This window comes from Mastigoproctus giganteus, chromosome 3, assembly GCF_048544385.1.
Source record: "Mastigoproctus giganteus isolate SK-2022 chromosome 3, ASM4854438v1, whole genome shotgun sequence".
In the NCBI taxonomy this organism is placed as follows: Eukaryota; Metazoa; Arthropoda; class Arachnida; order Uropygi; family Thelyphonidae; genus Mastigoproctus; species Mastigoproctus giganteus.
The window spans coordinates 233,795,627-233,822,851 of record NC_143577.1 but is presented as its reverse complement, the minus strand read 5'-3'; the positions used below and the strand labels follow the sequence as shown (position 1 = coordinate 233,822,851).

The following is a 27,225-nucleotide window of genomic DNA, read 5'->3' as shown; positions in this document are numbered from 1 at the left end:
GTTTATAAATTTTAAAATTACAGTTCAGAATTTTTATTTTAAATTCATACGTATTTAAATTTTTAATTTATGTAAAGTTTGTGTCTTCATGTCATCTGCCAAGCTTTCAAAATTGGGGATATACTGTGATAAGGCCAACTGTAAAGAATATTCTGCATGCAAGTCCATAGCTGACTGGGCTAGCCGGGTGGGTAAAGTGCCTGTCTGGCAACCCAAAGGTCATGATTCGAATCCTGCCTCGGGCTTGGATCAGAGTAGAAAATACAAAAACCTTAGGAGGTGCATTATGGCCACAGAAGCCGATGCACTAACAAAAAAAAAAAAAAAAAGCAAGTCCATAAGAGTAGAGTGATTCTTCGTCTGTTTGTTTGTTTCAAATACGAAAAGGGTGATTCACATAGATATGTGCAACCAAAACAGAAATTTAAAAGTTCACTGCATTTTTTTACATTTGGGTACTTTTATTACAAACATATTTCCAAAACTATTTTTCAGATGATCTGGCTTTTAGGAAGATATTGTTTCGCAATGTAATAATTTTATTTTCAAGTAATATTTTCTCCATGCGGATAATCTCAGCGGTTTTTTTTTTTTTTTTCTGCAATTTTTTTCATTTTAAGTTGGCATTAAATGGATGAGAAATATATTGAACATCTTCAGTTGTTTTAAAATCACTGAATCTGGTTTCAAAATCATTCACAACTTTCTCAATTTCCGAAACATATTTCTCACTATTAAATTCAAAAACAGGATATTTTTGCAAATGATCTTGCATATTTGCAAAATGATCGAATTTTTTTTTCTTTGAGATCCTTAGCCATTGCCAAAAATTGATATTTATATGCAGGAATACTACTAATCATGTCACCCACATTTTTATTTTTTCCTTTGTAATTCTAAATTCAGATCACTTAATTTACTGGTAAAATCTGCTGTAAAATCTAAAATATGTATAATCTAAAGATGTAAAATCTAAATTGACATAAGTACTATCCAGTTATTAATATTAAGTAAGTTAAATAAGAATTCAGCATATACACTATGCTCTCCAAAACGTAGCTGTGTGAATTTTCACTAGACAAGCCTAGCGGCTGCGCAGCAACAAGAGTAGCCACATGGTTCAACGGATTTGTAATAAGCATATGCAGTGGGGCACATAATAATAATAAAATTTAGATTTTGACTAATGTATTTTTTATATATATATACTTAAAATTCATCATGTTCGATTGAAATTAAAGCTGTGATCGACTTCCACCCCTGGTCTATAATATCCCTATTAAAGAAAGCATACGAACTGTATTGTGGTTGCAAATTAGGTGATCATGACACCAAGTTGGCTCTTTTTATATGTTACGCTAATTGTGTCTCAGAAACTGGTTAAAAAATAAAAGGTATTGCCACCATTTATTGTTCCTGTGGTTGGGGGAGACAGCCAGTCATGTCAACAACTGCTGTTTTTGCATAACTCATATTGGAGGAAAATAAAAAGAAATCTCAACATCCTGTCAGTGATGAACTGCCTGTTCCTGTTTCTTCAGAAACCTAGTCACTAGAAGAGGCAAACAAAATAACCCAGTGGAATCATTTCATGTGAGGTCTCAATTGGAATACAACTGCCCAGATCCAAACAAACCTCATCTTAAACCTTATTGTGAATTAAATGATCTTGTATGTGATTTAAATCTATCTAAGGCACATGTAGAGCTTTTGGGATCTAAGCTGAAGAAATTACTAAAACAGAGATACAACTACTATAGATCTGTGTGTGTAAATTAATGTGAACAGAGATATTTTTAAAAAAAATACATTTATTTCATAATTCAAAAAACCAAAGAAATAGGCAAGTACAAAAATCCAAAGAAATAGGCTTTTTAATATGATTTCCTTTGGCTTTTATAACTATCTTTACTCATTTTGGCATGGAATTAACCAGTTTTTTGCAAGTTTCATATATTTTTAGATCATTGAACCATGCATGTGTTTATCAAATCATCTCTTTCATTGTATGGTCTTTTTTTTTTTTTTTTTTTTTTGAGCCTGTCCTTACAAATAGTCCACAGATTTTCAATGGGATTGAGGTCATGGGAATTCTCAAGCACTTTCTGTTGTTTCCTCCAAAAAAATTGATTGTTTTTGGATAAATAGCAGGGTCCTGCTGAAAAATGGCATTCCCAGTTGCATCTAGCTTATTCAATTCTGACAATACTTTGTTGCTAAAATTGGTATGTATGTATTTGTCAGTATTCATCATCCCATCTATAGGTGCTAGGGATCCAGTACCTTGATATGAAAAACAACCCCAAAACATCTTTGGCGTCACCTACTAAATTTTTCGAATCGAAGTAAAACCCGATTGGTAATGAAAATGCGAGATGGAAATGATGCAAATGATGTCAGTTACTATCGTTGATTTGGGAGAGTAAGTAGCGGGCATGAGCATGTTATATTATCCATAACTACGGTTCTAGCTGTTTGATTTTAAAAATTTAAACAGTTTTGATTTTTGTCAAAGATGTTTTCACATAAAAAAAAAAACATGTTTTGTGTGTATAGGGTACACATGGGTTTTTTTAATAGGGTGTTTAGTGGTCTATTGCATATACTTAGCAGAAACACGTTCTCCACCTGGCCTCCTTACCTGTGCAAATCTCATTCCCTGCACCTCAAAATGGCTTTCATCAGAAAAAAAAAAAAAACGCTTCTCTCTAGTCTTTAGTCCAGCTTTTATGCCTGTTAGCCCAGTTCATTCTTTTTTCTTCATAGCTAGAGTCAAAAGTTGCTTTTTTGATTGGCTTATAAACTCTCTAGCCAACCTCTAAAAGGCTGCAATGGACTGTTGAATTATATATTTTCGCACAGGTTCAAGCCAAATCCTTTTATAAGTCAGACCTGGTTATACGAAAATCTGTTTTGTTTCTTCTGATTGTATAAACACTAATTTTGGGTGTTTTTTTTTTTTCCATCCATGTTGGCCTTTTCTTTGAGATTAAATTGAATCTGTTGCATGTTTCAGCTTGATTATTTTGTTAACAGCTCCTGAATTAACTTTATGCTGTTCGGTTATCACCTTCTGAGTAAAGGAAGTATGCTCATGTAATGTTACAATCTTAGGCTGTTTTCTAGGGGTCAGATCCATTTCTGAACAAAAGACCTATGAACACTAGAACTAAAACCCTTCTCAGGATTTCTATTTAAAGGCATAGCTCTCTGCATAAATCATTAATTTCTTCCTTAAAACACAGTTGTAATTACATCAAACAATCCTGAACAGAAACAAATGAAAATACAATTATGAATAGCTGTTAACAAGTTGATAAAAGACAATATACCAAAATTCCCATTTTGTTCACTTTAATTTGCACAAAGACTATATATCTGAATTTCATAAATGTCAAAAAGACTTTTCTTTGTATTTTGCCATGGAAGATTCACTTTGTTATTTTAACGATATTGGACTGTTTGATGCCTTAAGAAGAGAACATAAACCAGAAGAATTGGAGCCTTTTCATCAACTGTCCAAAATTGTCTAAGTTGCACTACGTTCACAATAGAAATACATATCTGTACCAGTTGGTCATACTGTTTACATGAAATAACCCTATGAGAACATGGAATTTCTCTTAAGAAAAATACAGTATAATAAATATGAATGGTACATCTGCACAGATGCATCATTCATATTTATTATTTAAGATCATAAGAAGTTTGAGGTCTCTACATTGTGAACTTATCAAAGAAGTGCTTACGCCTGTTTTTTTATAAATGGTATTATATGGTCTGTAAAAAGGCTACAGCAAATGTCATTTTCCTGTTTAATACATTAATCTTTCATCCTGTGAAATGCATACACTGTGTAATCTTTTAAGGGGTGCCAGAAATAATGGTCTGTGGAAAAGGGCACCACATTACTATTAAATAGCATTGTATCCTTTTTTGAGAAGTAGTAATATTCATTTGTAGTGAAGCACAGGCAATTCACAGCAATAGCCAAACAATATAACAGATTAATGCCTTGTAAAATTTCAGTTGTAGTTTCTATAAAAAGCATATAATAGCACTGTTGTCTAGATAAGCTAGATTTTAGATTAATATTATTTGTAAATGATTTATAAAACAAGCATTTATTACCTATTAGTTCATTTACAAACGTTAAATTAATTTGAAATGATAGCTTTTGATATCAGTTTGGGCCACAAACTCTCCCATTTCTCTTTTTAGAATATAAGTTTAATGTGACTTTTTAATATTAAACATTAGAATAGATTGTTGAATAACAAATTTATTATTTTCCCTGTAAGTTTAGAAATTTTTTAATTCAATATTTACTTTCCCCAGGCACTTATATTTGCAATTCTGTGCTTATCATCCATTTATTCCCTCACAACACAAAATTATAAAATAAATACGAGCCAGCTTTTATGAATTATTTTTTTAAAGTCAATTAGATATTACACCTAAAATCTTTTTGCGAATCTAATAATATCGGTGACATAAGAAAAAAGTATAATATTTAAAATAAAAGATCCTAAAGTTTCTTATGTATGGAAGGATAATTCAATATTTATAAATCAGTTTCATAAGAAAATAAAGACATTAAAATACAAAAAATTCACCAGATCTTCAACAGATGATTTAATAGAATGAGTGTTGAGATTTGGGTACTTTTGTAATCCTTGTTTCATGGTATTTTCCTTTTTCTGAATATATTTATGATAGAATAACTAAGAATAAACAACAAACATTACACTTCTGGTATATTTCAGGGGAATAGATAATGTTTTGATATTTATACTAGTGTCACTAGGAATGTAACTTGTCATAAGTTTGAGGATTGCTTTTATACTGAACTGCTGTTTTCTGTGAAATCAGGTTGGTAGAAGATGCTAAATATTTAATAATCATGTAGGATAGGAAATATCTGGAATGGGATGTTCTGTTTCTCTATAAGGAGTAGGAAAATTGCTTATTAATTATAAGCGTATTAATTATTGTATTACTTCATTTGGGCTCTGTGCATGCAATTATATATAAAAAAACAACTTAAAGGTTGTGAAAGGGGCAGTAATGTAAAATTTGTCTCTGTCTTTCATTCAGAGTGCAAAATCTGTCTTCAAGTTTGAACTTCAAATGAATTCACCCTTAGGATCCTTCATTCTTTTACCTCTTTCATTTTTTTTTGAACAAGCTGCTGGCTAGTATATGTGCTAATGAGAACTGATGCCATTTGATAAATGTGCATACAATTTTAGGTCCTTTAGGAATATACTTTTCATAAAATTCAACAATTGACAATTTATTGGTCTTTTGAGATCTTTCACTGCAATTACAAATTATTTTTTTGTTCTACAGTTACATTGAGATTATAAAATGTTTTATTTTTTACTTTTTTTCATCCAGAATTTTTATTGTATGTGACTTAGGCTGATAAATACTACAGGATGATTCAAAATTTGCCAAAACTCAAATATCAGTAATTCTAAATTTTGTCTTGCACAAATTTTAATCACCCTATACTTGTTCATTAGTATTTTTAATGAGTTAAGAGATATTGCAGTATTATGCCAGTAGGGTGTGAATTGCAAAGAACTGAATTTGAAAATGCAATATCATGACATTGTTGGAAGAGTTAATTTATTTGATGTGTGATGTTCATTAGAATATAAGTTTTATGCAACTTTTTAACATTAAACATTAGATTGTTGAATAAGAAATTTATTTTCTCTGTATTTAGATGCAAGGTTTTTGTGGTGAATATTGCTCAAAGAACTGTAACTTTAATTGCCACTGTTGTTACAGTTGTGTTGAAAAGTGCGATTGTCAAGTGCCCAATATTAATTCTTGTTTGGATGCAGTTTGTCCTGCTAGACAGGTAAGTTAGCCAATGATTTGTGATAAAAATAAGAATGAATCAAAGTTTAGGCGATATTAACAGCTTCTAGAATGTTGATTATTTTTATTTTTGGTTTACTGTTGCTATACATATTAGTGGTTCTCATAATTCATTTCTTGTAAATGTGGGAAGTGGGTTCTTGTGACCCTTGGGGGATAGCAAAAGTAAGTTAAACTGGTAGAACTCAGGATAAAAGAAATTAAATGACATAAAAGAGAATTTACTAAAACAGAATTTATTTGGATATTTTATGACAACTGTTAAAAAAAATTGCAACTTTACTACTCTTATTTATGTACTTTTAATAGATTTTTGTTGAAATATGGACCTTGATTTTCATTAAAAATATTTAATATGTCTATTCTTTCTTGAAAGGAGACTTATTTCAAATACTCTGTGTATAGAAATTTTCATATTTTATTTTTTGTCTAGCCAGAAAAGCATATCCAGTTCAATGCATTTACTTTTGTTTTGTGTGCTAAGAATCCCTTGAATCTGAATGAGCAGTCATTTATAACCTCTGGCATTATGACTATAAATGGGTATTGCAAATCTGTTTGATATGTAATGTTTGTACCTGCTCCATATCTCCCCCCTCCTACAAACTTTTGCACTAAAGAAGATATTCTCTCTCTGTGACACAGGGCTGTTAATTTTTAAACTTAAAATAAAGACACCTTCAGTTTTACTGAATATGCTAATTTTATGAATAGCATAAGCAAGCATTTACTAACATCACATTAAGTTCAAATGCTGGAAATGATAAGTTTTAAGTTTTGAATTAGGCAAATGCCATTAAGAGGCATTTGCCTAATTAAGAAAAAAATTAAGAAAAATCTTGTGAAAAATTTGTCCTTTGATTTATTTCTGGAAGAGTGAATATCACAGAATATATATTAATGAAATTTTTCATTGTGATTCCACAAAGCAAGGCAAAAAACAACAGGCAGCCCAGGTTGCAGATAGGTAACTTTTATTAAAATTATATAACCATAGGGGCTCACATCTGGTGAGTATGGGCTTGGCACACCCAGGGTCCTGAGTTGGATATCATCATTCTTCTCTTTCTTGGTGATTCCTTTCTACTCTCGCTCTCGCTGTCAGGGTAACTCGGGAATTTTTTTTATTTTGGCTGGTGCAGCGTAAGCCTCAGGCTTCCTTGCGCCATATGGCATAATAATAATAATATGTGAAGTCAAACTGTTTTGAGTCACTTTACATCATGGATACATTTTATCAAATTTTCACACCAAACTCTAACTGTATTCATGTGAAGAAACTATGTAAATATCATGCCATGAAACTTTCAAACAAACAGTTTCATTGCTTTCCAAAATTTTTTTCCAAATTTTGGAAGGCAGTGAAACTTCCAAATCTTTGCCAAGAAATTGTTTGAAAGATGCCACCAACTTCAGTTAGTCCAATCCTCCTGGAACTGACTCTGGAGCTTCAACTATTTAAATATACTAATAATTCTATACTGCATAGCCTACAAGTCTATATTCCTTTGGACCCCCTTCTGCCTTGCACTGTAAAGCCTACAAACAATCAAACAACAGACCCCTTCTGATGAACTCAATACCCACTGGTCTGCTGCTCTTTAAACATATTATTAAGGAACATATAGTAGTAGCAGTAGTAGTGGCATGTGATGCAAGAAAGCAAGTGTATGAGCTTATGCAGCATCAGCCAAAATAAAAAAAAAAAAATCACACCATTCCATCCAAATGCCTGTCTAGTTCCTCCTTAAATTTATTTAACCTGTCAACTTCCACAACAACAGATAGAAGTTTGTTCCAGCAATTAACCACCTGCTGGCTAAAGGCAAATTTCCGCACATCTGTTCTACATCTGTCTTTTCTTAATTTGAATTTATGTCTCCTTAGGTTCGTAATCTGAACAAGTGGAAGGATCCCATCAGAATTCAGCATGCTCAACCCATTCAAGACCTTATACACCTCAATCAGATCATCGCACAGGTGCCTTCTCTCCAGCCACTGCAATTTGCAGAACTTAAGCCAGCCTCTCTTGGTAAGAGGATCCCTTCATTCCCCTCACCAATCTTGTTGCCCTTCTCTGTACACCCTCAAGCAAATCTACATCCTTCCTAAAATGAGGCCTCCAGACCTGTACGCAATACTCAAGCCGTGGCCTGACCATTGCCTTATACAGAGGAATAATCACCTCCTTTTCCCTGCTAGCAAAATTCCTATATATCATTGACAAAACCCCATGACCTACCCTGGCAGCCTGTCTGCATTGCTCAGAAAACTTCATATCTGACTGCATAATTACCCCCAGGTCTTTTTCATTTTCTGCCACCTTATGTGTAGTACCACACAGTTGGTATGTTTCTCTGGGGTTATTTCTACCCATATGCAGTACTTTGCATTTGTCAAGGTTAAACTTCAGTTGCCACTTCTTAGCCCATCTGCCCAAATTTTCTAGATCCTGTTACAGTAGCACACTACCATTACTGTCATTAACAACCCTGCCAACCTTTGTATCATCTGCAAACTTCGACATTAAGCCTGATATACCTTCATCAATATCACTGATAATTATACAAAACAACAGTGGACCCAACACCGAACCCTGTGGGACTCCACTAATAACATTAGTCCACAAAGAGCAGCACCCATTGATTACCACCCTCTGTCTTCTCCCACTGAACCATCCTTTTATCCATTGTAGCAACTTACCCTTAATACCATTCTGCTCCAATTTGTACAGTAGTCTTCCATGCGCAACCGTGTCAAAAGCTTTCCTGAAATCCAAATATATGATATCAAAATTATTTTTTGCATCCAGTTCCTTTGTAACCACATCATAATATCCTATCAAATTTGTCAGACAAGACTTTCCCTTAACAAATCCATGCTGTGTCTGAATTATTGCTGAAGTCTTGTCTAGATGATCCTGCAATGTATCTTTAACCAGTGACTCCATTATTTTACCCGGAACAGAAGTTAAACTAACACTGGTCTGTAATTACTCGTGTCATCCTTTGATCCTCCCTTTGTGAATTGGGGATACATTTGCACATCTCCAGTCCGTGGGGACCTCCCCCGAGTCCAAGGATGCTTTCATAATTATGGCTAAGGGTTTGCTTAGTTGCTTTGCTGCCTCTTTTAATATAACTGGATAGATCCCATCCACCGTAGGTGCCTTTCTTATGTTTAACTTAAACAATTTCTCCTCCACTTTGCTCTCAGTTATTACAAAATCATTAAGCACCCTGCTACAATTTGATAACCTTCTGCCATTTTCAAACCTTAATAACTCCTCATGTGTGAATGTAGATGCAAAGTACTCATTCAGTTTGTTTGCTATCTGAGCAGGATCATCTACAGTCGAACCATTGATATCAAGTGGACCAATTAGATTCATCCCCTTCTTTTTAGAGTTTATATAAGTAAAGAAATCCTTGCTGTTTTTCTTATCTTTCTTAGCATCCTTTGCCAAAGATTTCTCGTAATCTGCCTTCGTCTGCCTAACCTCCTTTGTGACCTGATTACAGACTACCTTATATCTGCCATAGGCTTCTGAGTCGCTTGATAATTTATATGCATCCCATGCATTTTTCTTCCTTGTCACGAGTCTCATTAGTTCATTTGATAACCATTTAGGCTTAAACCTTGAACAATATTTCTTAATAGCTATGAAACTTTTAGTAGCTTCCACGATTAATTCCTTGAATGCTTCCCACTTAGAATTTACTGTTGGTAACGTCGTCAGTTGATCCCACTGTACAGAATTTAAAAACTGTCCGAGACCACTGTACTCACCTTTACGGAAGCAAAAACCCTTTCCTTTACCTCTAATGGTAATTATATCTTTAAGTAAATCCCACATCAGTACACTGTGATCACTGCCACCTAGTGGTTCCTTTATTTGCAAATTCTTAATACATGATTGATCACTGCTGATAACCAGATCAAGAGTATTACCCTCTCTGGTTGCCTCTCGAACATGCTGCTGCAGAAAACAATCATCCAATAAATCCACAAAAGTCTTACTAGTGTGTGAGTGACCAACCCACAAGTTCCAGTCAATATCTGGGAAGTTAAAATCCCCCATTATAAGACATTCTGATTTACTAGCCCACTCTATTTCTCTGTACAATTGTTGATTGTACTCATTCAAGTCATTAGGCCTATAACACACTCCTACTCTTATTTTTGCTTTCACAGTGCTTATGTCACACCAAACTGACTCAACAGTGGAACATCTATATCAACTGGATCGACTTTTTTTGATTTTATGTTTTTCTTAATTAACAGCATGACACCTCCTCCCTTCCTACCCTGTCTATCCTTTCTGTACACATTGTACTCCCTAAATTCCAATTCTGCATTCCTAATATCAGTGTGACACCACGTCTCTGATATCTCAACAATATCCACCTTTGATGTCTTGACCCAACACTTCAAATTCATCAAATTTATTTACTATACTTCTAGCATTGGTATACATGCAAGCATACCTATTCCTATTCCCAAGTTACCCTTACACATCCCATATACCCACCTGTTTCACGATGACCGCCATCAGTCCCTGAAACCCCCAGCACCCCTCGCTCCAGTTCGCTACTTATTCTAATAGAAGTTGTGCAAGAATCACCTTCACCTCTGCCTGCGGCTACTTTTAACCTTTTAGTCTGTGAATCCTCCCCCAAGCTAGCGGTTTTCCGACCCACCTAACACTGCCTCGATAGCATCAGCAAATATTCTTGCACCCTTTCTATTTAAACGTATCCCATCCCTGTAGAAGAAGTCTCTCCTGTTATAAGCACAGATCACACTGAAAAAAATTCTACCCCGTGAGCCTTGCACATTCCCTCCAGGGCCTAATTGATTGACAAGGCTCTCATCATATACTCCCTCCTATCGTGTCTGGGCAGAATTGCAGACACTTTCAAATTTAACTCTGACAACTTTTTTGCAACATTGACCTGGACTTGTTAAGTAAATCTGCAGATCTCCTACTCTTAATGTCATTGGTACCAATGTGTACAGCAATATCACCTTTTGTGCCCTTAAAAGATGATATATGCTTTACAACGTCATCAACTTTTGCCCCCGGCAGACTTACCCTGGTCCTGTTCCATCTATCCTTTTTACACAATATATTCCCCGTCTCCCTTACAATAGAGTCACCAACAATAACTAGTGCCTTTGGGACCAGCGCATTCTGCCTTGGAGATTGCTGTTGTGTTTCCTGATGCCCAGGAGTGAGCTCTGGCATTGAGTTGGGCATCTGAGAGCTTGACGAGCCCCTTATATTAATTTCTTCGAGGGCATCTACCCTACACCTCAAGCTCTCATAGACGCCCAGTAGAACACTGAGTTGATGCCTAATTTCTAGACACTCTCTGCACCTGGCACACACACAAAGACATCCTCCTTGGCTAGATCATGTTCTGTTCCAGAGAGTTCAGCAAACATTTCATAAGTTGCACATTTTTTTAGGCTGTGATGCGTTGGAGAATCGCCCCCCTCAGTTCTCCCCCAAGTCACAGCACTCCTGCCACTTTGTGCCCGTTGCTTTGCTGCTCTAGTCTGGGGCATGATATTTTAAATTAATAAGATCAATAAATTTAATTAATTAATTGTCAATACTAAGCTATCTAATAGAATCCTAAATGCAGTGATGCATATTACGCTATATAATTATACGTTAGAGCTACCTAGTTACCACAATTAAAAATTTGAATTCCCTACTACTCTATACAAAAACAATGGCTGCAAGATTCGAACAAAATAACGGTTTTACATATATTAAGTAGTAATTTACAAAAACTCTTTATCTAAATTAAAAATAACCAGCATAACTATAACTATAAGACTACGTATAAAGTACAATATAAAATAACAATTAGGTAAATAAAAAGGCAAACACATCGCTTTTTCGGAGCGATAAAGAGAGTCAGCATTCTCTCTTTAAAATCTTCAGGACTTTGGTAGAATGCCTATTGGCCTGAATCTACACCTGCTAGTGCCACATGATGTTAGCAGGCATAGATACAGGCTCCAAACATCTGTTTGGTATAGGATCATTTTATGTTGCACGTCCTTTATGCTTTTATTTTGTCTTTTTACAGTTTATCCTCATATGAGCGTGATTCTGTGTGTGTTTGCGAGTGTGCCTGAATATTCTGCCACACTTGGATGAGTCAGGACACTGGCATCTCTGGGTTGAACCCTTCTTTGCACCTCTTAGTGATGTGGGATTTTCTGGCACCCATAGGAATTGCACTTCTGCCTTGAGTTTTTTATTTTTTTTTTATTTTCCATTTTGGATAGTATTTATTTATTTATTTTTTTTTATGAAAACCCCAAACACGAGAGGTATTAGAACCTATAGTACTTAGTTATAGGAATTATAGAAGCCAATTCAGAACAACAGTGCCCATGGAAGTATCTGTAGAAAAGGCATGTAGCAGAAACAGTATGTTTATGAGACAGTTAATTAATGACTCCTCTCTAACAGAGTGGAGAGACTCTGTTAGAGAGGAGTCATTAATTAACCTAACTGCCCTCTTCTGAATGGAATATAGAAGCCTGAGAGTTTCTTTGGGGGCACCGCCCCAGATGTGGGAACAATATTCCATGGTAGGGAGGATTTGTGATTTGTACAGAGCGAACAGCTGTTTGGAAGAAAAGTAATGCCCGAGTGTGAAACAGAAAACCAAGTTTTTTAGATGCAGAGGAAGCAATATTTGTAATGTGCTTGTGCCAAGAGAGATTAGAAGTCATGGTAATCCCCAAAAGAGATATATCACTTTGCTTAGAAATCGGAGTGTCACCAAAGATAAGCATAGGAGCAGAAGAATCCTTTTTGTGAGATATCAGACAAGACTGAGTTTTAGAAGCATCGAAATCAACTAAGTTGTCTTTGCTCCACTGGAGAATTATGTGGATATCAGCATTTAAGGAATTGGTAGCGGATATTCGAGAAGTTGAAGCTGATTGAGTAGGGCAAGGTTTCTCAAATTGGAAAGTGGAATACAATGTGATATCATCGGCAAAACTATGGATAGGATTTTCAGTCAGTGGAAGGTCATTAATATACAAGAGGAAAAGAACTGCACCTTGGGGGACACCAGCATTAGTGGAGAAGTTAGAAGACAGAGAGCCATATACCATCACCCTCAGTGAGCGATCAGAGAGAAAACTGGATAAGCAATTACAAAAAACAATTGGCAAACCATAAGATGGAAGCTTGTTTAGAAGACCTTTGTGCCAAACACAATCGAAAGCCTCTGAGATGTCAAGAGCAACTGCTTGTGTTTCACCAAACTTTTCCATTGAATTTGTCCATAAATGGGTAACATAAACCAGAATATCACCAGTGGATCAACACTGATGGAATCCATACTGGTGATCGCTGATCAGACAGGAGGTTTCTAGGTAGTTTAAGAGTTGGCGGTTAATTGATTTTTCCACGATAGCCTTAGCTGGTAAGAAAATGCTTCTGCTTCTAAAGTTCTGTATAGCCCATCTTAGGCTGTTGCACGAGCCATGGTAAGAAAATACTGCAAATTAGAACGTAATTGATAGTTCTTCCATGGATTTTTTTAAATTCAGAATGAGTAAACAGTCTGATATATTAGTTTCTTTATAATGTTAGCATTAGATGTTGAAGGTTGTAGAAAATTATCAGTGGATGTTAGCATTAAATAATCAGATTGTTATTGAACTGTACCCAAAAACTAATCTGTGTTTTTTGTTCTTTAGAGATTGACATGTGTAGACTTATTAAAATGCCAATGCCTCCCGCATCACTGTTTTCAGCATGGAATTTTTCCTCAGGTATTAAAAAGTTCTGATTTTCATATAATTATACATTAATATGGCAACTTATGATAAAAATAAACTGGCATGTAAGTGTATTTATTTATACCAAAATATGAATATTAAATATACTATAGCTGATATACTATAGTGGTAAATGGCTAATTAATGTTTTGTTTTATATAAAACTCTTAAACAGTGAGGTGATTAAACATTGCAAAATTTGCAGAGTACTGAATTAAAATCAGTTTTTACTATTAATTTTTGTGATTGGATTTTTTTTTCTTGTTGTAGAATGCATTCTGTATACATTAAATGTAGTTGCCAACTCTCTAGATTTATGAAGGAGGATCAGTCTTTTTGATTTGATTTGAGCTCCTTCTCTGTCTCACTGTCACACTAGAGTTGGTACGTTTAAGTTTCTCCACCCTCTTGCAGAAACACCATTTTTATCCATCTTTTTCTCTTCTAAAAAAAATAGTAAACTGTTTTGTTGGAATTTTTAAAAAATTCTATGAATTTTTTCTTAATTTTGTTAAGAACCTGAGAATAGTTTGCAATAAAAAAAAAAAAAAAAAAAACACTTTATTTTGCAGGTTTTGCAATGCAACACTTATGTTATGCCTCAGGGATGATACCCTCTCACAATTTAGAAAGTGGTAAAGATTAATAAAAGAATTTTTAAAGTTTATTAAAAACTGATATAATTAAAGATTATTTTCAGAGAAAATAAATTATGTATTTTTAATTCCTAACTCACATTGCTGATAATATAGAGATATGAACCAAACACATTACCTTCACCTGTCAGTAAATTGGTAAAGGTCACCTTCCTTGTCAATCACAATTACAAAAGACCAGTGAGAGACATTTATGGAGACTATATGTCATGATTGTCAAAACAAGTTGATGCAATAAAACTTTACTGAGCTGTTTTTTACATATGGTAAATAAACAAACAAAAAAATCGTGCAAGTTTAAAAACTGTTTTGTTTATACTCCAGGTCAGGGGAGTTTCCAATCATTTCAACATTGAATGCAATCATTAATCATATTTAGCCATAATGTGGGATTTGAATCATGGTCCACTCAAATGTGTGAGCTTCTGCACCTTCATACATTGAGTGGCAAAAGTCAGATCATGGTTCTAAATGGCCAATGCTCTTGGTTCATGAATGACATTGATGAAGGCATATCAAGTTTAATGTCTAAGTTTGTTGATCATATGAAGGTTGGTTGAGTAGTTAATGACAGTAATCAGGTATGCTGTTCCAACAAGACCATATATAAAGTAGATAGGCTGAAAAGTGGCAGTTGGAGTTTAACATCGATAAAAAGGGACTGCATTAGTAGTAGTAGTAATCTTGGAATAACATACCAAATAGGAGACACCACACTGAAGGTAGTATAGAATGAAAAAGGGCTAGGGGTAATTGTACATAAGTTCCCTGAGCAGTGCAAACAGGCTGCTAGGATAGCTGATGGGATTCTCTTAGTATACAGCAATTTTGCCTGCAGGTACAAAGAAGCAATTATTCCATTGTATAAGGCAAAGATTAGGCTACATCTTGAGTACTGCATACAGGTTTGGAATCTTTTGTTTTAGGATGGATGGATGGGTGGATCTGTTGGAACAGTTGTGGAGAAGAGCAACGAGATTAGTGAGGGGGGGGGGGAAAGGGTGCTTTTACCATGAAAAGTTTTTCAGTTCTGCAGATTGCAGTATCCGGAAACTAGGCACCTGTGAGGAAACTGTACTAAATGATAATGACATTCTTAATTCTTCTCAGAAGATGCACATAAGGGAATGTAAATTTAAATTTGAAAGAGTTGTTATACGGCAGATGTGCACAAATTTGCTTTCAGCCAGAGAGTAATTGACCATTGGAAAAAAAAAAAAAAAACTGTCTGCACACTAGTGTGGGTAGTTTTTTTTTTTTTAGCAGATGCTGTATGGTCTTTCTTTCTGTGCATCATTTTGCCACTACTAACTACTTACTTGCTTGGTTCATGGAATCACAGGATATCTTCTGATTTATAACTTTTTTTATGCTACAGTGTATCTTGTTATCAAGTATTAATGACAGTAATCAGGATACGCTGTTCCAACAACAATAATTTTTTTTTGTTTTTAATTTCTTTTTAGACTTAGTTCTGTAACTTTATCAAAATGTGTGCATGTGAGAAGGATGGAAATTTTCCTTTCAGATAACTTTATATGAGTTTCAGATGTTACAAAGTTATTATTTAAAATGTACAAAGGGTACTAGGAAAGTTTTGCAATATGACGCAACAATGAATCACAGGAAGCTGCTTGTTGCTGCATGTTGAGACATGTTCATATGTGCATAGTAGCCGCCGCGCCAAGTCGATGGGCTCAGTTATTCATTAGTAGTGAGAGTGTAAAGTGCTTGTGATGGCATCGTGGTCACGAAATGAGATAAGGACAGTTTTGCGGTATAATTTCGTGCGTGGTTTAACCATAGACCAGTGCTTAGAAGAAATGACTCTTGCACTAGATGATGATTGTCCACATCGTACAACGATATTCAGGTGGTATAGAGAATTCCAAAGGGGAAATTTCACTCTGGAGGATTCTGAGAGGCCGGGAAGGCCACGAACGTCAGTTACGGAGGAAAACGTTACTGCTGTGAGGAAAATGCTTGACGAAAACAGGCGAGTGACCTACCAACAGATAGAGGATACTTTGGGCCTAAATGCACCAGCAATTCGTTCGATTCTGCAAGATCATTTGCACGTGAAGAAACTTTGTTCTCTCTGGGTGCCGCATCAACTGACTGAAGAGCAGATGACACGACGTGTGACTTGGTGCCGGGAGATGTTAAAAAAGTTTGATAAGGGACAATCTCGGTATGTGAACAACATCGTGACAGGTGACGAGACTTGGCTGTACTATTACGATCTGCCGACCAAAGCTCAAAACAAAGTTTGGGTCTTTGATGATGACGACACACCCGTAATTGTCAGAAAATCCCGATCTGTAAAGAAGAAAATGATAGCTGTATTTTTCAAATCGAGTGGAATTATGGAACGTGTCGTTTTGGACACGCAGAAGACAGTCACAGCTAAGTGGTATACTGAACAATGCCTGCCTAAAGTCATTGGATCTATGAAGAACCTGCGGCCAAAGTCAAGAATGGACACCTGGTACCTCGATCACGATACTGCTCCAGCTCACCGCGCCAAAGCCTGCACCGAATATTTAACCACGACAGGACTGAAACTTCTTGAGCACCCTCCCTACAGTCCAGACCTTGCTCCCTGCGACTTTGCACTGTTCCCGCATGTGAAAATGAAGCTATAAGGAAGGCGGTTTTCCAGTGATGAGGACCTTCTACGGGCTTGGGACAACGAGTGTGCTTTACTCCCTAGTGAAACTTGGCAGAACTGGTTTAAAGATTGGTTTCAGAGGATGGAGAGGTGTATTGAATGTAGATGAAATTACTTTGAAAAAATTAAATAAACAAAGCTGTATTGCAAAACTTTCCTAGTACCCTTTGTATATTGCATAATATTGTTGAGCAGGTACTTAAAAGTTTTTTTCTTCTTGTAGTTTGACATGTATATTCAAATTTAATAAATGCATTATATTTTCTCTTCCTTGTAGTGTAACACTTGTGAAATGTGCGAGGCTCCACAATGTGATAGTATTAATTGCATCTGTTGCGAAATATCTTTCAGGACTTCATCATCATCTTAAAGAAAAGTTTTGTAATGTAATTTTATTTTATAATATTTGAAAAGGAAAGATGTTTTTTATCAACTAGATTTCCTGTCAAAATCTGTTGATTCAGTTTATTATTTAACTTATTATTTATAGTACTAAGCAAAAATAATAGGTGATACTAGATAGTGTTGGAAAAAAATACTATATATGTTTTGTATTTCATGTTTCACCTCATCTTATATATTATGCATTATTTCCAAAAGAAAAAAAAGGATACAACCTATAAAATAAAAAAAAGGGGGGGGGGGACATATTTATCATACCTTTATGCCATTAGCAATATTTTTTCATTACTGCATTTTGCAAGTTTTAAATGTAGTTCACATCACTTTAGGAGTTAGAACTGAATAATAAGATATACAGGGTGATTCAATACCAGTGCGACAAACGTGCAGGAGGTGTAGGGGGCACAAAGACGAATCGGAATCACATAGCATTGCAGGGTCCGAAATGCCTTCGTCATGCGGGAGGTCGCGTGAACAAAGAAGCAAAGAAAAAGAACAGAAACAGCAACTCGTTAGTGTAACAGAAATCATTTTAATGACAAGTTTTGGCAAAAAGCCATGCTATAGAAGGTGTTCGAAAGTTCGACCAGAAGCAGTCACACACTTATTGGAAGTCACACCTCATGGAATCCCTAACGTTCTGGAAGATTCCTGGCGTGTCTCGAATCTCCCCGGCAGCTACAGAGATGCGAGCGACAAGGTCTTCAACTGAATCAACGGGGGTCTCGTACACCAATGTCTTCATTTGACCCCAGCAGAAGAAGTCCAGGCATGATAGGTCTGGCGATCTAGCAGGCCAATGAATCGGACCACCACGACCTATCCAATGGTGTCCAAATGTAACGTTTAGGTGTTGGCAGACGTCATTGGTGTAATGTGGGGGAGCCCCATCATGCTGGAACCACATGGAACAGTGCAACGAATGAGGAACATGTGCTTCTTCAATAAGTTCGGGCAGGACTTGCTGTAGAAAGATCAAGTATGCCTTACCGTCCAGATGAGGGGGCAGAAAGTATGGTCCAATGAGGTGGTCTCCAACAATGCCGGCCCAAACGCTGACAGAGAAACGGTGTTGAGTTGCACGTGTTCGTGTACCATGGGGGTTCTCCAAAGCCCACAAATGGGCGTTATGTTGATTGAAGGTTCCTTCTCTTGTGAAACTTGACTCATCCGTGAACAATATGGACGCAGCAGATGCGCTGTCTGCTGCACTCTGTTGAAGAAACCCAGTAGCAAAAGTCCTCCGGAGTGGATAATTCGCAGGCTCCAATGATTGGACGCGTTGCAGATGGTATGAACTCATTTGGTTTGTTGACAGTATCCTCCATACAGTGGATTGGGAAATACCCAATCGTTGGCCTATCGCTCGAGTACTTGTACTCGGATTGCCTTCTGCAAGACGTAGAACATTCTCCTCATTGTCTGGTGTCCTCGTCGTTCGCTCTCCATTCATGGTACCTCTCGTGAAACAACCAGTCTCACGTAACTTTCTGTGCACATGTGCGAAAATTGTATGATGAGGAGCACGCCTGTGCGGGAAATGTTCCTGGTACAAGCGCAGAGCGGCACGCCCATTACAGTCCGCAGCTCCATACGCGAGGTGCACGTCAGCCAGTTCAATGTTTGAATACTCGTCCATCCTGCTGCCTCGGGAACCGGTTCGCAAATGCTAACTTCCAGCGGGATCGCTGTTCACGCGACCTCCCGTTCAACTTCCTCTACCGCATGACAAAGGCATTTCGGACCCTGCAATGCTATGTGATTCCGATTCGTCTTTGTGCCCCCTACACCTCCTGCACGTTTGTTGCACTGGTAGTGAATCATCCTGTATAAGCATAAAGAGCAAGAATAGAAAGAAACATTTAAATAAGACCAGGCATTTCCTTGTGTAATTTTGCTATTATACTGTTCTTAAAAATCTTGCTTTACAAATTATGTATTGTCTTATAAATATGAAAAAATATGATTTATTAGTAAAGTGTGCTAGGTAAATTTACTCATTACTTCACAGAAAAACTGAGAACCAATTTATTTTGTGAAAAAAAAAAAAAAAATATATATATATATAAAATTGTTTAAATTAGTTATTGGTTATGTTGTGGATTATAATACACTGGTAAAGGTTCATCGAAATTATGCAACTTATATAAAACTGGTTGGTTTGCTTTTTTCAAGAGAAGAATAAAGTTGACATTACATTTTGAAATTAACTAAAATTAATCCCTGTGAAAGAAAATCTGCTGCTTCTTCCTATGTGAGTCAGTAGTGCAGTTATAAATTTTGTTTGAGAGGGAATACATATGGTAAACATTGGTGGATTGTAAGTGTCAACTGATGACAGTACAATTTTATAATATAAACAGGGCCACCGAGAGCTGGCCCAGGCCCCATCCCTGGGAAAATAATAATTACAAGCCAGAGAAAAAAAAAAAAAAAAAACTGCGTGTAGATAGAAATTGTTCTTTATTTTTTCTGTAATATAATAATATGAAAATTTAATAATAGTGATACAATATTGGGTAAATACTAAATAATAGTTGTTTAATAAAAAATTTCCACTCGTATAATAAGGTTAATCTTGATAAACTATCATATCAGATTACAGCTTGAGTCTCGGATTTACACTAAATCACAAAGTGCATTTTGAGCCTTACAACTTGCAAATAACTCTATTACTTTTGAAAAATCACAGTGTTGGGCTAGCTCCGCCTTGACTGATAATAGGCCCAAAGACGAAAGTCGGTTTTTACTCATAGTTGACTGTAACACATTTTTAATCCTTGATAGGCAACTAAAAGATCGTTCTGCTTGAGCCACAGTCACTGGTATTGTACAAAACCTTAAAGCAATAACAATATTGGGAAATAGTGGTTCAAGATTCAGATGTTTTATTTTATTGAGCAACTATTTGCATCATATATCAATTTCAGATATATTAGTTCTTCAGAAAACAGCTTGCTAATATCTTCATATTTATTTTGTAGTTTCCTTGCATTTTCTGGAATTTCTGCCTCATTTAAGTCATGAAATAACCACAGCACACTGAATACAATGTTTATTTCTTTCGATGCATCAAATCGAGTTGTCATTTTACCAATAACACTGTCTAAAAGAACATTAACTTTTATACTTCAGTTGGTGTTATTGTTGATTCTTCAGCATTTCTTTTCCTCTTCCTTTGTCGTCGATCTGAAAATTCAGCCTGCATACTTAAATTTACAGCTACGAGCTTGCATTCGTTTAGGATTGCCTCCCAACTATTCCTAATCTTTTTCAAATCTGTCAGAAGACTAGAAAGATTTGCTACTTCGATGTCGATGGTGGTATTTCGAGCTTGTAAGACCATGCTTTGGTAGTTTATGGCTGATAGAATTTTGAACCAACTGTTGCCATCACGAGGCATTCAAATGACTCCGTCTCCATAATATATGTCTTTATACCATTCAAATCTGTTCGAGTGTCTGCAGTTAGATTTAATTCTAACGCCATGTCAATTGACTTCTTTATTGAAGGAAGCTTTTGTACAATTGGTTTCACATTCAATTTGAGTAGAACAATGTGTGTTGGAGATGGAATGAAGCGAGCAGTCGGTGTTTTTTTTTTTTTTTTTCAAAATTTCCCACCTCCGAGGACTACCACTAAATATTATACAGCTTCTGTACAACACCAAAAAATGTTATTACCTCAGGATAATATTCTGCCACATGAACACCACAGAAATTCAAACTGTGACAAGCACAAGGAGAAAAAATGGCCAGGGGATTAATTTCCAAAATTCGAGCTTGAACACCCATGTATGCTCCACTCATATTAGAGCCATTATTGTATCCTTGCACACGGCACTCACTTATTGGGATATTACGTTTTTTAAGTGTTTCAAGAATTAAATTTCTAATGGCATCTCCTGTTTTCTTATTGCAATCTACAAATTCCATGAATCTTTCACAGATTTCATATTCATTTGTTTCTTTGTTTGCAAGAACATAACGCAAAATGAATGTCATTTGATCCACATGGGTGGAATTTGGCATTGCATCTACAATTGTAGAAAAGTATTTTGCAACTTCTCTTTCCTTTAAAATGCAGCTAAGAACATTTTCAGCACAGCACAAAATAAATTCATTTTGAATTTTGGCTGACTAATAATGAACCTTCAATCTTTACTTTTCAATTTCTGATTCTTTCACTTTTTTCAAATGCTCGTCAAGGAGAAGATCATAATGACTTATGATCTCTAGCATTCCTAAGAAATTTCCATTTCTTGAATCACCAATCAAGTTGCTGCTCCCCCCTAAAAGCTAATCCAAGTTCGGAAAGAAACAAAACATCCAGATGTCGGCGTAGTAAGTCTTTCCATACTTGCATTTCACTTTTTATTTTGTGAAATAACAAACAATTCACTGTCGTGTTTTCATTCAGATTGTTTTGTAAATTTCGCCACTCTACATAACACGCTCTGTGATTGTTACTGTTTTCATGATCAGGTATTCTGTCATAGAGCTTTTTATAGCTTTTGGAAGGTCCCAAACCAATTTCTGTTGTAAAAATATATCACTGTAGTTCAGGTAATTTGCAAAATAGACGACGCGGAAAGCAAAATAAAGCTTGTTTGGTTTTACTCCAAACTAGCCAGTCTTGAGGAACTACTTCATTATTCCTTAAACGACAATTCAACACATAAGCGGGAAATTTATTTCTGTCATGGTTGGGAGGAAAAAATTGTTGGGTATAGTTCTGGTCCTTGTCGAACAGCGGTCTTCTATTTTGTTGGTGGTGAAGTATGATTTTAGGCCAATATCAAAATTTAATAACGTCTCGTTATTTTGTTCATTTTCGGATGTTGGTGATGTTATTTCTGTTAAGCAAGAAGCAGAACACAGTTCAGTTGCATCAGATTTACTTCCTCCTGCAGCTGCAGATGAGCTTGGTCTTGGTGATTCAGATTCAGCAGATTGTTCAATTTCATACTCAAATTTACTTGATGTACAAGAACCACTTTCATTATTATTGTTGTTTTCTTCTTCAATTGAGATATTTCCAGCTTGATTTTCAGGCAAACGAGGAGAAATGGTAACCCCAAGGCTTTGAAGAGTTCTTTGACCTTTAACAGCTTCTTTCTCTTTTGCATCTTGTTCTCTTCTTTTTTGTCCTCCAGATTTATGATGGTAATTCATAATGAAGGATTGAACAAGAACAAACACAACCTAAGGTTTAAAATACATTATGAAAATTATTTTAATAATAATTATAATATCGCATATTTATAAGTTTACTTTTGACAAAAATATGAAAATCAGATAGAAAATATACTTTCAACAACTTCATTCACGACACGAGTGATGAGGACATGCATTCACTGACATAAAATAAAACAAAATTGCATTGCCTTAGTTGTTAGTTGAGTGACTGACAACTAACATGCACAAATTCAACGTAATGGGTGGCTTGTGCAATATGTGCATGCAGTGCACAGCATGATATGTCCATGTGATGTGCCCACTGTCCATGCACACGCTACCGACAGAAACGCCACAAAGGGGCCGAAAATACTGATAACAGCTAAAATACATAAAGTGTGCAGTCAAATCGGGTTTGGGGCCTGGACCTATAAACATTGTTATTACAAGTATTACTATGTATTACGATTACCGACAAAGAGATTGAAGAAATTATGCAATAAAATCACAAATAATAAAATTGGATAGTGATTTGTAAAAAAAAAAAAAAAAAAAAAGGACCCGGGCCCTGGGAATTTGTCCCAGCTTCCCCCCCCCTCTCGCCAGGCCTGAATATAAAACAATGTTCTTGGGGGAACTTTAGTCCTGTTAGGCTCCCCTCCAGTGGGTGTACCTATGATATCATAATGAAGAATTAAAACAAAAAAAAAAACAATGACTAAAACTAGTAGCTGGAATGTAAAAGCTTTTATGGCCACTGATCAGCTACTTTGAACAATGAATGTGAAAGATTAAACAAATCAGGTGACTTGTTGAAACCATTTTATTGCCATGGAATCAAAAAGAAGTAATTTTTGATTTTATAATAGTTTAATAAGGGTAACAGCTTCAACTGTTTTAGGATTATGCTATGTTAATAAGGTGTGAGAATTTAGATCTCAGTCCTTTTTTAATCATTTGTGAAACTTCTCTTGTGAAAATAAGCATTGTGGAGTAATGTGTAAATTCCACTAGTATATTTGATAGAATCAATTATAAAGTTAAAATAAAGAATGAATAACTTGAATAATGAATAATGAGTCTAACTTTATTGAAAGAATTCAAAGTATGTACCAAAGATAAGAACAGTACAATGCGGTATTAAATTATTTGAGCATAAGAACCTATTGTATTTTCAAAATCTAGTAATATAGACTTAATAAGGTTGGATTGTGAATAATTATAACAGTGGGTTTTTGTTCTTTTAGAAAATGGTTTCAATTTTGAAGTGATCCAAAAGAAGAGATTTCCCCTTGTGTCTGTAGCATTATCCAATTTTTCAAGCAGAGAATTGGTATTTGTGCCAACTCCAGGCACTGTTGAACCATAGTTATGTAGAGAATCAGTCTGTGCTAAAGTCATTGTTGGGTAGTGTAGTGACATCATAGAATGGGCAACAAAAAGGCCTTTACTTTCCACCTAAATTATCTATATAGTTGTGGTTGGATGATGAGTCTTGCATAAATAACATTATTTTTTATGAGAATATATGTTATGTATTTTCTCTTGAACCATTTTATTCCATGGTTGAGGAACAGTAACTGTGCATCTTCACACTCATGAGCCGATACATTATGACCACCTACCTACTTATCATAGCATGTTGGGCTGCCTCTTTCTGTGATAACCACTAGCACTTGGCATTGCAACAACTCCATGAAACTGCAGATGTCCTCATGTATCCTGGACCAGCTAGACAGAAGGATGTCATGGAGTTTATCATTGGAGAAGTCACTCATGTGAACTGGTGAATGCTGCATCCCACAAAGGTTCACAACAGGATTGATGTTGGGGGAATTTGGCAGCCAGGGAAGCACACAAAATGCTTGGACATGATCCTAGAATCATTCCTGCACAATGCAGGCATTGTGACACGGGGTGCTGTCTTGTTGAAAAAATCCAGTGCCATCAGGATACAGTTGCTGCGTGGGGCAAAACTTGGTCTGAAATAATGCTGAGGTAGGATCTGGCGGTGAGGGTGTATGTGTTCAGTGGGGATGAGGGGTTCCAGTGATGTCCATGAAAACATCCTCCAAACTACAATACCTGTTTTTGGCCAATGGTGCAGTCTAGCTGCAGCTATCACCTGCTTGCCGTGGAATATGCACCTGTCCATCGGCATGAGGGAGTTGGAACCTTGATTCAGACCAGGCAACTCTTTTCTAGTTGTCCAATGTCCAGGTCACTTACTTTGTAAGCCTACATGCATGGGTGTTTGGAAATGGTTCTCTGTGTATCCTAGTTGTAGTCAGGTTGGTAATTGTGAAATAACAGACAAGCTGTCTGTTGTTCTGTACAGCATATGCCAACTGCCATTCACCTCGATTGTCAACCAGTGGTGGTCTCCCCATTGCGGCATGTTGGGTGGTTGTCTCTCTTTAGACCATTCCTGCTATACCTTCTTTATTGGGGTTGGGGGCAGCGGACCAGGTGTTTGCTGCCCCCCTGGCTGTGAACTTGCCAGCACTCAACATTCAACATCACACACAAACTTTATACACCAACACTATTCACACTTGCTGGTTTTGGCATGTTTGCTTTTCAAATGCTACTGTGGCACATAAGGGAAACCCTGGAGACTGCCTCAGCAAACAAGAATACATTAAATACCTTCATTATGGTGACCCTTGAGCAGCTGACATTGCTTGTGGATGCTAATTTCCACTTTCTTAGCTGCTCTGCAAATCATTTCTCATTCAAATTCCATCAATTCCTTCCCTTTCCCCATTGCATGGGCTTTGTACTATGAGGCACTACCCACACCATTGCTATACATGTTGTGCTAGTCAGTGATGTCAGTCCTAAATGCTGTGGAATGCATCCTCTTGGAGACTGTTGGTCATAATGTTTTGACTTACGAGTGTATGTCCAAATATTTTAATGTAGTGGTATAGTGATTTAATATTTTATTGTAAGTGGTGGAAGGCCTGATCTGAATTCAGAATTTTGCTATTTTCTCTGTGAACTGAAGACAATTTTTTTAGTACAGTAGTAGGAATGAGCTAGTGATCAAACTGGAGTGTGTATAACTTTCAGATACAGTTCATTGCCATTATGAAAATAATATTAAGCTCACAAGACAAGTTGAACAAATATGGATTTAGTATTTTTTCTAAAAGTAGCAGTGTAGTTTTAGTAAAATTACATTGCTAGTCAAATGGGTTTATGACTAAAGTCTTATGATATGAGTTATATGTCACTGTATATAAAGGGCAAAGCCTCATTCTATACTAGCATTTAGCAAACTAAGTTTGCTACTTAGTGTATCGATCTTATATTGTGGACGTATTCCAATATGAGTTGCCTTTCTATTGCACTACCCTAAATAAAATGCAGTGCACTAGTGGGGAAGTATATTGCTGTTTTATTTAAAGTGTGCCACTACCCAAACCTGGGTTTTAATTTTAGAATAGAAACAAATTCCAAATCTCAAAAAACCACTTCTGGTAGACCGTACACTAAACATTAGATTAACTTACACACTACAGCTTTAAACCTTCTAAAACACTAAAAATCACCCCTTTCCTCTCAGAAAGTGTTGATATAACATATACTACTACAAACTAATCCTTAAAATTAATTAATTTTACCACTCAATACTGAATCTGACACAAAATAGTTACACACCACAGTTGTTGGAATATTAGGGTACAAATTCTTTTGCTTTCCATCCATAAAAATGTTGGGTTGAAGATAGTGATCCTGAGCAGACTTGTCCCCAGGTTGTCTGTGAACCTTCCAGATGTGAATCTGGAGGAACAAAATCTGATTTAAATACAGTTGTGTTCTCGGATAATGTTGTAGATTACTCTAGATTAGCTCGGCAAAGGGACAATAATAAAAGGCATACTCCACAGTTTCTCTGATCCTACAATATTCACATAAATCATTGCTAATTCTACATCTAAAACATTTTTCTTCTATCCTTAACCAGATTACTACCATGCACGATATGCCAATTCAGATCCATTCTTGCCTGTGTCTATTCAGACTGTGAATTACTTTCCTCAGAACATCTTCATTGATTGTTAGAATTCAGAAGTTTCCATTTCGCAACATATCTTTCAAAGTTCACTCAGTTGTTTTACAATTGTTTTCCCACTCTAACTTTCTGCAAAATACCTGAGTAGTGTTTAGTGTACATCTTAAACTTCCAAATGGAGCCTCCTAAGGTACCTAAATCCCTACAAGCTCTAACAAGCAAGAAGTAGAAATATGGCATTATCCAAAGTTGAGCCCTTGGGCATATATCAAGTCCAAAGTCTGCTGCTTCTCTCCCCAGGAAATATTCCACGACTGGATTCTGAACACAATTCCCCAACCATGACAGTCCTGTGTGCTGTAGCTAAGTCTGTGCAGACTGGTAAAAAAAAAAAAACCTTGCTCACTTCTAATATTCAGTGTGATGTACACATTTTATTAACTGAATTATCCTACCTCCTAATACACACCACTCTACTGTGCAAATCTCATTGTAAATTACAAAATTGCTCAAGCACTGGTGGTAGGGCTGAATTCCTTAAGAATGATCATTGCTCAGAACCTTGTAATCATATGTGAATGTAAG

The 27,225-nt window shown here is 36.0% G+C and overlaps 1 protein-coding gene across 1 annotated transcript in view; it reads left to right on the top strand.

Moving 5' to 3' along the window:
* Positions 1-26,229, top strand: part of LOC150088852 (uncharacterized) — a 31,960-nt gene extending 5,731 nt beyond the window's left edge. Inside the window, exons 3-6 of the mRNA XM_090369704.1 lie at positions 5,735-5,872; positions 13,633-13,707; positions 17,318-17,426; positions 23,867-26,229. Of these exons, the coding sequence (XP_090225830.1) occupies positions 5,735-5,872; positions 13,633-13,707; positions 17,318-17,410 (306 nt within the window). The 3' untranslated portion in view covers positions 17,411-17,426; positions 23,867-26,229. The remainder of the gene's footprint in view (positions 1-5,734; positions 5,873-13,632; positions 13,708-17,317; positions 17,427-23,866) is intronic.
* Positions 26,230-27,225: the final 996 nt, after the last annotated feature.